This window comes from Colletotrichum graminicola (assembly GCF_000149035.1).
Source record: "Colletotrichum graminicola M1.001 genomic scaffold supercont1.22, whole genome shotgun sequence".
NCBI classification, from domain to species: domain Eukaryota; kingdom Fungi; phylum Ascomycota; class Sordariomycetes; order Glomerellales; family Glomerellaceae; genus Colletotrichum; species Colletotrichum graminicola.
Window position 1 is genome coordinate 121,444 of NW_007361026.1, and position 13,025 is coordinate 134,468.

Below are 13,025 nucleotides of genomic sequence, written 5' to 3' on the forward strand. Positions count from 1 at the left end.
ATGACTTTTGACGCGCACCTCCGTATTTATTGGCAATTTACCCCGGCTTGTGAAATGAACGACATTTGCAATACCCAGGCCAGGGTAATCGCCACACGGCTACCAGAAGATAGCATCCTCCGCCGACCCGAACTCGGATCCTCGGCACAAAGGAGATGTTTCCAAATGTGGGGACACTCTAGCAACAAGAGCCGGCGTGCAAGCGTGGCATTTTGTCTTCGAACCACTGCTCACAACAACAGCAACAGTAACGCAATCTTTAGGGAGATTCACAGCAGCGCTCAGGTTGAGAAGTTGAGGCTCGGTATTCCTGGGGCGACTGTTGACTGTGAAGATGCATGAAGGACGATTCGGGCCCTCGGTGTTGGGCAGAACAGGTCTCTGATCTTCGCAAGGATCTTGCCGTATCACTGCCCAGGCGACTCTGGTCCCGATTTCTGAGGCTGCCGATACCTGTTGCTCTAGTGTATCCCTCAAGCCGAATAAGACTATGCTCCCGCGGAGAAGTCCTGGATCCCATGGGGACGCCCCAAGATCAAGAACTTGCTCAATCTAGGCATTCCGCCCCGCCCGCCTGTTGCCCCACGCAGGATTATGCCGTCAGTATCCGTATCTGAAGACTCATTGGCGTTGGCGAGCATGATGGAAGCAACGACAGGGGTCTGTCATTGGAGGCAACTCTCGGCGGAATTGTGGTCTGCAAATGCAAACTATCCACAGACTGCCTGTTAACTGTGGTCAATCCCAGGTACAAGGCCTGCTAGCAACAGGGTTGGTTCGACTGATGACTAGGGTCTTGAAGACATGTCGTGTGGCTGTCGTTAGGTGAAACCACAAACGAGGAAGTTCAGGAGCGTGCGATTGTACGAGTAATACAGGCTGTTGCAAAGTCTGAGAGCTGGAGGCTCGAGATTGGCCGTGGGGTTACATCGGCAGTGAAACCGGAGAGACCCGAGAATATTCCGACTTGATATGTACATAGTAAATAGTACATACGGATAGATAGGCGGACTGATCGCTGGTTTGGGGACGCAAATGCAAGTCGGGGGCACTCAAGGAAACAACCCCGAGAGCCACGTTCCATCCGTTTGGCCAGGGCTGCCGCCGCATTGTTGGCATCTCTTGTCGTCCGAGGGTGAACCAATACTTCGAAGATGCTCTCACATATTCTGGGAGCTCGGTACCATAGTGGTCCAATGGCTGAGACGGTTCCAAGATAGCCGCTTTGTTTTTGGCTAGCATTGGCAGCCGGACCTGGCCAAGCAGGCGGCTGTGTCGACTGACTGACTGATTGACTGACCAATAGGGCAAGCCAAGAGTGTCGCAGAACTGGTGAGAGCCAACGCAAGGAAAAGACAACTTCAAGAGGATGTCGCGACGTGTTGCCATGGCCGGCAATGAAAGCCAAGGACGCCTTGAAGTGGTTCGGGCTCCGGTTTCGAGATCAGAGGCCGTTTCTCTTGTAACGCACCACCTCTCGCACTCTGTTTCCGCTTGAACATGGCGTTTGCAGTCTGCAGGTTCATGTGTCAGTGAAATGACGAATGATGACGTGTCGTCGTTGGTAAGTGGCCGTGGTAAGGAAGGATGAGAGTTGAAGACAATAGAAACATCGCATCGACGGCTCTTGCCCGTCGGAACGGCAGTTGCTGTTCTTGCAGTTTCCTGCATTACCTATGAAAAGTAGATTTGTGGCTTGGGATTTGTGTGGGGCGCGTGTGAGGCTGGAGTTGGGCGTACTGTGCCCGTTCCCCAACTTCAAGACGTCCGTGTTTAGGTGACAGAACAAACCCGTCTAAAGCTCAACATAGTAGTAAACTGCAGTCCAGCCATGGAAAAGTATCACTCCGTTCATGAGGAAGACATTTCCAGCTTCGACCTACCGTCAACTCGTGGGTCCATCTTCATCAAATGGCAGCGATATCGACTAACGAAAACAGATCGATTACCCACTGTGTCCGCCGCGGATGCACTGGAAGATCTAGACGGCAGTGTCGGCAGGCACATCTCCACAGGTATCGACCGGTTAGACGAGACGCTCGTCTCTTCTTTCTCTCGTCGGGATTCTGTCTCAGTGCGTGGGGGTCTTCAAAGAGGTCAGGTCTCTGAGATATGGGGCCCACCAGGCTCAGGCAAGACGGCTCTAGGGTGAGACGTCACTGTCTGTCTTGTGGTAGTATTCTACAGAGGGAATACATGGCTAACATTTCTTTGAAGCATCCAACTTGTCGCCAGTGCATTGTGTGACGGGCATGGCGCCGTGTGGGTAGGTCGGTTCATCTTGGACTACGACGGGCTGGGAAAGAGAATGATGAGGCTGACGATGCGTTTCTTAAAGATTGCGCGTATTCTGTCTGCGGCCAGCGGCTCAATGCCGTGATCGAGGCAGTGGAACAGGCTCGATCACCTACGGACGATGGACCGGCAAAGCCATCCAGTGATAACCTCGCTCACTACAGCTGCCCAAGCTTACCTCACCTGGTTGCACTGTTATGTCGTCCGACAGCCGCAACGTTGCCAGCGAAGACGGCTCTGGTCATTATAGACTCGTTGTCAGCTCTAGTGAACTACGCTTTTCCCAAGGCATCCGACGGTCGGAAAGGACCGCCTCAGGGCAAAGGTCTGTACGCCCGTCTCAGACAAGAAGCATGTATTAATGGCCGACCAGGACCTGGATTATCAGCGAAGCGGCTGCAAGCCCTGCAGTACATCACCAGCGCATTGCAGAAATTAGCGGCAACGCGAGACTGCGCAGTGGTTGTGTTGTCGCAGTGCGCAACCAGAATGCAATTAGAGCGAAGCGCCACTTTGATCCCATCCATTAATGCTGGCATTTGGGAGCAGGGGATGTCGACACGAGTAGTGCTATTCAGAGACTGGGTGTGGAAGGACGGGCGGCCGTCGACCGTATCTTTCGCCGGAGTGCAGAAGCTAAACGGTAAGGCCGGGCCCGACATGATGCAGAATGCAGCAGCGTTTAGAGTGGAAGCGGTCAGTGCCCCCCCCCCCCCCCCCCCCCCCCTTTACTGGGCAACCACGGACCCGACATAGTATCGCAAAAGCAGAGTTTTCAAGAAGAAAGTGATTTTGCTAACTTGTGAACTTATCGCGGAACAGACGGGCGTGGTTGGCGTGCATTACGACACTAGCCAGCCATCGGTGCTGGTGTCGAATGCTCCACGCGCGAAACGCAAGCTGGTAGAGGCCGGTCTCGAAGTGCCAGACAGCGAGGAAGAGGACGACGAGGAATATGGGTGGGTTCAGGAAGACGACGCAGCACTTCCCGGCCCGCCACCACAATGGCAAGGCAGCGAAGACCTCCTCCTGGGGACGCAGGTCGCTGAAAGCGAAGATGACAACAACGGGGACGGGGACGGGGACCGCGAGGACGGCGGCAATGATGACACGGGCGACGAGGCGGAAGTGGAGGGGACAGCGATTAGCGGCCGAGATAGCGACGAAGTTGCAGAGTAGGTAGGCAAAGGCAGGCAGGCATGCAGGGCCCAATGGAATACTTCCGGCAAAGGCCGGAGCCTGGCCGATGGATAGGACGAGCACGAATCGATAATGCGATCGTGGCTCTCTCTTGCCCCCCTAGTATGGCCCTGGAGACGGACGGAAAAATTCTCTCGCAAGGAGCCAACTCCGAGGCTTGACATCGTGTGTGTCATGGTACGGAGCCTCACCAGGCCTTGAAAAGGGAGGAAGGATGAGGCGGAAGAAAGGGGAGAAGGCTAAGGATTGAAAAACTCAGCTAGAGCAACTCCACCGAAGATGGCAGAGAGGCCCCGCTACTCACAGAGAGATTCAGCGGGTAAGGACCGATAAGAAGCGGTCGGTCAAGGCCCGGGTCCACCGAAAGAGCATGAAATTTCATCGTCACCACTCGGCCAAATGTCGGCTTGACGCGAACCAGCTTCGGAGGCATAGCACCACGGACCTCAGGAGAGACTGTGAGGAAGGAGAGGCCGGGCTGGCCCGGGGCCCCAGCCCCAGAGAGGCCAGCTCGCTCTTCAAACCATGGACCCAAACTCGTAGTGTACGATACCCACGGATACCATCGTGGGGTCCCACAAGTGTTTGGTAAGCCGCAGTGGCCAACTCTGAAAGCGTCTTGGCCGCGAGCGAGTAGTGACTAAGAGGGCGAGTGTCGGGAATGCATCAGTACACTTGGCTGGCTCAAGGAGAGGATGATATGCTATGGGCGAGGGCGATATGCTATGGGCGAGGGCGAGAACACAAGCCAGGGTATGTATTATCGTTTCCCTTTTCCATGGGCACCACCGGGCAAGTCCGCATGCGGCGGCATTGCTCACCGTGGCGAAGAGGACCGTGATGGCTGATGTGAGAATGAGAAAGTACAAAGAGTGGAGGACGCGCCATTTGTCTGTTGAATTTAACCAGGCTGGGGAAGAGCAAGGTCAGGAGCGGATTTTCGTGAGGAAACCACTCTACGAATACGTGTACCTACCCCTACCTGTAGGTAGGTGCCTATGGAGGTAGGCAGGCACGATACAGGATTGCGGAGTCCATTATACCATGTCTTGGGTCCCATTTTGTTCTCGAAGGAAAAAATGGCGTCAGATCCAGGGGCCCCCCACTTGCTATATGTTTTGATATACCTGTACATAGTACTACAGTACTAGGTCAAAAGTCTGTTTACAGCAACAAGGACAGCCAATCAAAAGCTACAGTAGGTGGTTAGGACATAAGGTCTTTGGTGACGCACTGTGAAGTGACCTCCAGCTATTAATGGGTCCTCTCTTTAACTCTTCTTTGGGTTATCCTTTTTGCTGTAAACAGACTTTTGACCCAGTACTGTACAGTACGAAACATGCATGAAGGAGCTGTACGGCCTACCTGTCCAGGGCGGAATGGTACACCGCAATTGGGAGCCCCGAGGACCCTGCTGCCAACAGCCAGGCTCACCAGTGCGCCAAACTGACACCAAAGGGCACCGAAGATGACGTTAGCTTTGGAGGAGGGATCTTCCATATCTCCTGCTTCCATGTCAGGGCAGAGAATTGGGGGGGAGCATCGGCGTTGGCATTGGCATTGGCGTTGGCATTGGCATATACGGATACTGACCGCATAGTGGATAGGTTGGCGAGGTACATGGCAGGTAGTATACACACAGGGCACGATAGGCGGTTCGCACATGTCAAGCTCAATGTGCTCTCCCGATGGGGTTTGAACGTTGCGATATCGTGCCAAGAGAAGGGAGAAAAAACCACCCACTGGCGCTACAGTACAAAGCCGCGAGCAGCGGGCCCTAGGAAGGCGCCATGTATTCTTGTAGAAGGAGTGACTTTGCGGTACTTTTCTTCCCCTGAACGTCGCTTGCCTCGATCTTCATTGGCCTCGTTCCCAAGGCTGTTCCCCTGTCACATCCCGCCGCCTTCTTCGCGACTATCTCGCCCTCCGTCAGAGAGGTTTGGCCTCTTCAACCTCTGTCTGCCCTCCCCCGGATCTTTTTGAGCACGTTTTACTAGGCGCACGCCCCCATGGGGATTTGCAGCCCTGCGACCGGATGGCCTGGGGGTGTGGCTAATGGTTATTTCCACCCTTCTCTCTCCTTAGGGCAGCAGCTCGAGGGCTTACTTGGTAAGTAGTACAGACACGTACCTACCCACCTAGGTACGCAGTAGAGGCTATCGACACTTGAATTTCTCGCTGATTCACCACAGCGAATCCTTTTTTTAATGCCGCGACGGGGATATGGAGTACCTGCAGCGCCCCTTCACATTGGCCAAATTGGTGACATAATCCCGCCCCATCCGCTCGTCCTCGGCACCGGCATTGGTCCTTGCCTGAAGTTATTCCCACATGCTCTGTACTACACTGGGTACATTGTACGTGGTGTACGGATACAGTACACTGCAATTGGTTCTCATCTTATCCTCCGGGTCCAGGAGGGTCTACGTCGCAACCGGACCAACTCTTCAGAACGCGCATCTAAAGAGTCTGGAGAGTCTGGACCAGCTCATCCTCAGGACGAATGATGCCACTCCGCTTGGCTCTTCGCCAACTTTCCGTCAGGCGGACTCGGCGTCCCGCAGGTCGACAGGACGGGACAGGACAGGACAGGACATAATAGGATAGGATAGGACCTGCAACCCCTCGGAGGATGGACTCGCCTCAGGCAAATGGCGAACGGTAGCCGACGTTCGCCTGACTTCGTTTCCCCAGACGGTGTGTGTGTTGCATCGATGTTGAATCAACCACGGCTAACCGAAACAAAGTAGGGGGAAACTACCGAGTAGCTCGATCCAAGACATCGTCGAGTGGTAGGTGCGCCTACGTAGAGCCGGCCCTGACGATTACATACCCAGTACTGCTGCATGATGCCGTCGTCCGAAGCCGTCGCCTCTTTCTGCTGGAGGAACAAGAGGAACCGCCTCGCATCGGTCGATGCAGCCTCTCTTTCCCTCGGCTTCTCCCAGCCGCACCAAGAAGAGGCCTCTCAGCGCATCACGCCATGGCAACCGCCCAAGGTTTCCAATAAAAGATGCAGATTAAGTCCGGTCTGGGGGAGGCAGATCGACCGAGCCGCTGGTGCAACCAAGCCCGCTTGTGTTCTCCGCATCGAGCAGAGTCGCTCATACACGCACACGCACACACCATACTATGTATAGTACAGTACCTATATGCACTCACAGTCGCAGGCCGCACAAAAAGGGGAAACCGCCAGTTCCCACCGCCAACCTGGCACGATTCCGCCGCAGATCTTAGGCGCCTCCCGCTCCTCGTCAGCCCACAATGCCGCTTGATCGTACGCCAGTCGGCCAATGCTGGCTCCATCCTTCTGTTCTTTTTTTCCTTTCCCAGGCGTGCCGGGCTCTTCAAGCTCAACGAAACCCGGATACCTGACAGACAACATACCCACCCTCAGCATATACGCACCCATCGGTGAAAGCCCCAATGCCTCGGCCAAGACTCTTCCCAACTCCCCCATGTTACATGCACTGACTGATACGATACAACTTACCCGTATTCAACCGATTTATCTATCTGAGATTTGCTAAACTTGTTTGGTTCCGCTGCTTGGCGCCATCGTTGTGGTTGTCTCTACCGGAAATGTTTCCTTACGTCCCCGCCCTACATCGTTCAGTATCCAAGTCATGTATGTGCGTGTGTATTCCCCAAATGCCGTTCCCGCTGGCCCGCGTTGCCGCCCCCACCGCCGGCCGCTCACCTGCGGGGGTGGGATGTTTGTCTCCCCGGTCTTGAGAGCATGCATTGCTTCAGAGGCCCCCGACTCGCCATGTTGTTGAGGCACGATCCGGCGGCTGTTCTTGATACGGCAGTAAAGACAAGGGAAAGAAACACGCTGCGAGAGGACGAGCAGAGTCGGCCTTGCAGCGGGTGACTTGCAGCGATCCTGCACGTTTCCCCCCGCGTGCTCATTGATGTAAAACACCCCCCGTTCCCGTTTTTACTTTGTATGGCCGGGGAAGCACTCCGCCGTGCCCATGTGTGGCTACCTCCTGTTCCCGTCCATCTTGGCTCTTCCTGTAGCTATGCTCGCCATCTCCCTTGATTATCGTCCTACATATGCGAGTTCCTACACCGCCGCTGTCCATCTTGGTTGATTAGAAAATGTAGCCATGGTCGCAGTGGATATACCCTGGTCCTCAATCAGATGTTCGCATTTCTCAAGTGTAACCCTAAGCTTGTGCTAGCCTGGGAGAGGGGCGGAGGGTACTTATCCCCCCCCCCCCCCCCCGGAAGCTTTCGCACAGGAGTAAATACTTGCTCATCTCTGTCGGTTAATGGGCTCTTGAGTCGCTTCCGCACTGGCAAATTGTTTGCGCTCGGGGGCCCCGACCCAAACAATGAAAACAGAGCACGCGTAACCGACGTGTTAACGGCAGAACGAAACGTATGTTGAACCTGTTTTCTGATTACGTTCACGGCACTTCCATTCCCACCTCTTCCTCTTCTCTGACTATATGTGCTCCTGATGTTTTCTCCATCTCTGCGAATTGAGTAGAGAGGGTGGCGTGTGCTTAGAGAGAATATTGGTGCATTTTTGGACAAACTTTGAGTGAGTTCGTCGGGACAGGTTTGTCAGTGTTTCGCCTCGGGAAGTCTACGGCAAGTCGGGAAGGTTGGCTAAGTAGCGGTTGCGGCTCTCTACACTGTTCGCAACACCCGTGCCATACTTCAGACCGCTTTTATCACCATTCGGTCCGCCGTGTTGAGTCACCATCACATGCCAACCCGAAAAACGGGGCCCCGCAAGATTAGAAATGGCTCATGCTCGAATGCTCAGTGCCCCTTGAGGGGTCGCTTATGCCGTTTGAAAGGTAGACGCAACAAAGTTCTTGAGAAATGGTCGAGACCCCTTCACTGATATCTTAGTACACCTCGACAAGATATTGTGCAACCATGGTGTCCATCCTTCCTGAGGTGAAGCTTTTTTGTGAGGATGACGGCATTTCTCCACTTCGACCTCGGGGCTCGGCGAGGGGTTCGAGGAACTCTGAAGTTATCATGTGAGATCCTGACACAGGCTCGCATAGCACGCCGGCATCCTTCCTCTCCTTCCTCGATCTCGCTAGAATTTCCCCCTCCCTACTCTTGAAGGGGTCTCGATCGAAGCCGGAATGGCGCGTTTATCTGGTCGCAAGGAGTTGCCGGCGAAGGCGGGTACGCCCTCGATTCCATGTCGGAGCGCCGCCCGGAGCCCCAAACCCAATCGTAGGGAGTTCCTACAACCCCTCTCCCCTCGGTCCTGTTCCCCTGAGACCGCATCTCTTGGCGTCTTGTCCCAAAACCTGGTTGGCATTTGCGTTGCAGTCCTCGCCCGAGGAACGGACCCTTCCCCCCTTGGACGAGGGCGGCATTTCGATTCGAACTCTGCGCCAAACCCAAAAGCAAGAAAACTTTAACAAGACAGTTCGCGGCGAGCGGCCACCCCGAGAACACGTTTCGGTGCTATGACACTTATTCTACGCGGCTTCGCTCCTCGCGGCGAGATTTATCTTCGTAGATTTGGTCTGGCCATGATGGACTCAAGATGGGAAGGTCGGCGGTTGGCTGGCGCTCCTCTGGGAACCTAATCAACCCCCCATCCCACTCGAGGCAGGTCAGCCAAAGAGTATGATTCGAGGACGCCATATTCATGCTAATCGAGACAAGGTGCTCCCGTGATTTGCATAGACTGCAGCCCCCAGGCGCTCAAATCAAAGACGGAAAGTACAGAAAGAAGGCTGATGAGAAGGGAAGAAAAGAACAAGCGTCTTCATGCAGAGTAACTGGGTGGGTTCGGGTCCGGGTACACCATGGCCGCCTTGAGGAGGACGAGCACCTCGTGCGCGGCCTTGGTGATGTCCAGCCCATTCCTTTTCCACTCGGGATCGTACCACATGTTCCGTAGCCCGTTGTCCGCGATTAGTGTCACGATGAAGCGCACGTAGTGGTCCTCGACCGCCCAGCCCGTCTTGTCCGGATGGTAGACGAGAAACTTTGGTTTCCGGGTGTCGAGCGCCTCCCGCGCCGCCCGCGCCGTGCGGGCCTTGTCCGGTTCCGGGACAGCGCCGGGCGATCCGGCCCTGAGTAACGCCAGGGAGAGGTAGTCCGCGCAGAACTCGTCCCATGACCCGCGCACGAACGGGCCGTCGAGCCAGTCGCGGAAGGTCGCGGTGTCTCCGAAAGGTAGCAGTTCCATAAGGAGGCGCTCATACTGGGATGCCGTGCGAGGGGCCGATGGGGACGGGGGCGGAGCGACGGCGACGACGGCGGGCACCGGGGCGGAAGTGTGCCTCGGTGCCATCCGGGGCGTTGGGGGCGGGGAGCTGAGGCGTTGGTATGGGAGGTTCTTGAAGGGCGAGGCGCTGGTTTGGGCGCGGTGCCTGCGTGGAAGAGGGATGCACATTATGAAGAGGACGGGGCGAGTCGGTTGGTACGGGGTAGGAGATGGGCGGAGCGACCGATGCAGCCAGCCGATGAGCTTTCGGGTTGCGAAGGGCTTTGTATAGATTGTGGCTGTACATTGACACTTTCGGAGTCTGTCTGCCTGGCCGCCTCGGGAACCCGACGCATATATGCCCTTCCAGCGTTATGGCTGTTGCCCACCGAAGTCCGCCTTGCATTCGGGGTTCTTTTTTTCTTTTTTTTTATCTTCTGCTTTTACGTCAACTCGTCATTTCCACCCTGTCCCTTCTCTGCGCTCCCTTCGGCGCTTTCTGGGAAGATGTAACTGCGAGTTTTTGGAGGGGATGTGATTCCAGGCAGCAGGGCTGAAGCAGAGCACCGGCGAATCATGGGGTTTAACTCCAAACAGCTGCTTACGGCGCTTACGCGGCTTGGGACGGGGCCATGAGCGAGACGCGTAGTGGGCGTCATGTCGTTAGGGTCAAAGCTGAGGGATTTTCGAAGCGGAAGGGCTCTTTTCCGTGTTGCAATTCGGGAGTGTTCTTTCTTTCTTTCTCTCTTTTCATCGCGTGATTTGGGATCTGGGGTTTAGGGTTGAGGCGACGGTGTTCTTCTGCCTTTGTTGGCGCTGGCTTCACCCGCGCCTTTGAGATTTGCAAATTTCTCCTTGCTCGAGGCGTTCTAGCTGGCTGTTGAGAGAATCAGAGCACATATGTCACGTAACTATGGGTTTGAGCCGTCCGTGGGTAGACAGCCTGCATAGCATTGTGTCAATGTCTATGGATGCACTTACATGCGCACGAAATCACTATTCTATAAGTTCTGCCACTTGTAATCATGAGCGGCCGAATGAATGCATTATAGCGCCGTCTGAACATAGCTTCTCTGTTTGGCTACGAAATTCCCGAGCATCAAATGGCTCTATGCCATGGAAATGACCGAATCCATATGACTGTATCTGAGTTGGATGTGATGAGGGGCAAATGTGCCACCTCCCTTTTGATCATGTTCATCGGCTATTCCAATCCATGTTGGGAAGCATACCGTGCCCATCCTTGCATTTAGCTCGTCTCAGACGCAAAGGCCGTCTGCTTTCAGACGTACCTCCCAGGCCGGCTATTGCTGTCATCAACCATTGGGGTATATCGGGGGTTTATCGTATCGAGCTGTCGAACCACGGGTGATTTTGTTCTCACGATAGGGATTCCACTTGGCCTAGAAGAAGATTGATTAGTTGTGATAAGTATCATACACAGGAGGTCTTATCAAGATCTATATGCTCGTGTAGGAGTACTATCAATAGGATAGATAGAGGGTGAGGGGAACCCTTTATGTGTATGTAGATGCATCGAGGTAAGCAACGCTCTCCAGAAAATCCGCATCTACCTACCCGGGACTATCCCCATGTGAATTGTTGATGGTACCTGCTTCCTTCAAGTTAGTTCAGGAAGTAATGGTTCGTGGTCGAGTTGGATGGGAAAGTGCAAGGTTGAAGTGACGGGTGGCTGTGTATTGATGTTGAGTCATCGGGCAGGAGCAACCATGGGTGGGCCAGGATCTACTCACAGTGCCATGGAAACCACTTTGACAAGATGGAGGTCTTGCCCATCCTAGATTTCAATGATCATGGGAGGGGAGCTTTTTGTAAATTAAAAAGGAAGCATCTTTGATGGAAGCAGTTGCTCGGCCAGTGTGCATGCTTCCTCCCTTGATGACGGCCGGTTTGCATGGACCACAGTAAGGAGCCGCCGGCCAGCTTCCTCTTTTCAAATAAGCTACGTCCGTTATCGTCTGGGAGTGAAGAAGACACGTTATACCACAGGAGCATGCTCTAGGAGCCGGCTTCGTTCTTGCCTCGTCGCAAGATATGTTGCCAAAACACTGCCGAGAAGGTACTGCGAGCCTTTCGAAGACAAATCATCGCGATGGCAGCTGCAGCCTATCATGCAATACCTTCGACTTCATCTTCATGTTGCTCTGATGCCAATCTCTCCTCGTCCTCAACCTCCCCTCTCCATGTTCGGCGGACTTGTCACAATATTTGTAGCAAAATCTCGCAACACCTCGACCACTGTGACGACGTTCTGTGTGAGTATTTCACTGATCATCCTATCATCCTTCATCATTGACCCATACTGAACTAGTAACGTGCGGTTGATTCTGCGTCAGTTAGCTCTGCTTCCAATAGCTTGGTCCTGGACTGCAGCCATGCGAGAGCTTCCTCCCCTGCAAATCGACGGCATCGAGGCTGAGATGGCGCCCGAAAACGCGCGTGCTGGTCCCTCGAACCAGTCAGACGAAGAAATGAGCCACTTCACGGTTCAGTCGGGCTCGAGTAAGCAGAAAATACGCCGCAGAATCAGATACCGTTTCCTCACCCCTTCGGAATGGGCTATTGTTGCTCACGGTATCGGGGGCGTCAACGACACCGAGGGACACATTGCGCTCCATCCGACTTGCTGGTACTACCCTCCCAAGGGAATTCCCAACGGTCTTTACCGAGATGTCGTCTGGCACCGTACCAAGTACTTCTACATGTACCACGGCATGAGCTCCATCCGATGGGTCGCGTACATCTTGCAAATCATTTTCGGTGCTATCCTCACCGCAATTGGCTCCATGTCGTATAAGAACGGCACTCCCATCACCATAATTGCGGCTGCAAACACTATAAATGCTGGCATCCTCGCACTCTTGCACAACAGTGGGTTACCCGACCGCTATCGCTCCGACCAGGCCGAGTTCGACGAGGTTGAAGACCACCTCAAGAAGATCCTCGACACTGGAATCGTCCCTGAGCATATGTCTGTTGACCAAGCTCTGATCCATTGTTTCGATTTATACCAGGAGGCCAAGAAGACCGTCTCGGCAAACATCCCAGCGACTTACACCCCGAGCTCCGTTCTGTCAGGTGGCCCGCAAGGCGGCGAGCCGCAGAAGCCGGGCATGCCTGGACCAGCGGCACCCAACGCAGCAAACTCGATCATTGAGGCCAGACTCTCAGTGGCTTCACCTCATGCTGCTACGGAGGAGAAGTAAAGCAAAAGAGTAAAGTTTCGACTCGAGGCCATGTCATTATCGGGAGCTTATTCTTGTTCAACTACGGAGTCGTTACCTATCAATCAAGGCGGCAATCGGTGTTAGGG

General features: G+C 54.4%; 5 protein-coding genes across 5 annotated transcripts; 3 read left to right on the forward strand and 2 right to left on the reverse strand.

Moving 5' to 3' along the window:
* GLRG_06079 (uncharacterized protein) lies at nt 1-342 on the forward strand (the record flags this gene model as incomplete). The annotated part of the gene is made up of 1 exon (XM_008096764.1): nt 1-342. One exon carries the CDS (start codon nt 1-3, stop codon nt 340-342), a length of 342 nt encoding a protein of 113 aa, XP_008094955.1.
* A 1,489-nt stretch (nt 343-1,831) lies between these two features.
* On the forward strand, nt 1,832-3,474 carry GLRG_06080 (uncharacterized protein; the record flags this gene model as incomplete). The annotated part of the gene is made up of 6 exons (XM_008096765.1): nt 1,832-1,892; nt 1,941-2,148; nt 2,218-2,270; nt 2,339-2,620; nt 2,669-2,991; nt 3,118-3,474. 6 exons carry the CDS (start codon nt 1,832-1,834, stop codon nt 3,472-3,474), a joined length of 1,284 nt encoding a protein of 427 aa, XP_008094956.1.
* Nucleotides 3,475-4,925: 1,451 nt separating this feature from the next.
* On the reverse strand, nt 4,926-5,117 carry GLRG_06081 (uncharacterized protein; the record flags this gene model as incomplete). Its single annotated transcript, XM_008096766.1, has 1 exon — nt 4,926-5,117. One exon carries the CDS (start codon nt 5,115-5,117, stop codon nt 4,926-4,928), a length of 192 nt encoding a protein of 63 aa, XP_008094957.1.
* A 4,130-nt stretch (nt 5,118-9,247) lies between these two features.
* Nucleotides 9,248-9,880, reverse strand: GLRG_06082 (uncharacterized protein; the record flags this gene model as incomplete). The annotated part of the gene is made up of 1 exon (XM_008096767.1): nt 9,248-9,880. The coding sequence occupies one exon, from the start codon at nt 9,878-9,880 to the stop codon at nt 9,248-9,250; it is 633 nt and encodes a 210-aa protein (XP_008094958.1).
* A 2,207-nt stretch (nt 9,881-12,087) lies between these two features.
* On the forward strand, nt 12,088-12,918 carry GLRG_06083 (uncharacterized protein; the record flags this gene model as incomplete). Its single annotated transcript, XM_008096768.1, has 1 exon — nt 12,088-12,918. The coding sequence occupies one exon, from the start codon at nt 12,088-12,090 to the stop codon at nt 12,916-12,918; it is 831 nt and encodes a 276-aa protein (XP_008094959.1).
* Between the last annotated feature and the right edge of the window lie 107 nt (nt 12,919-13,025).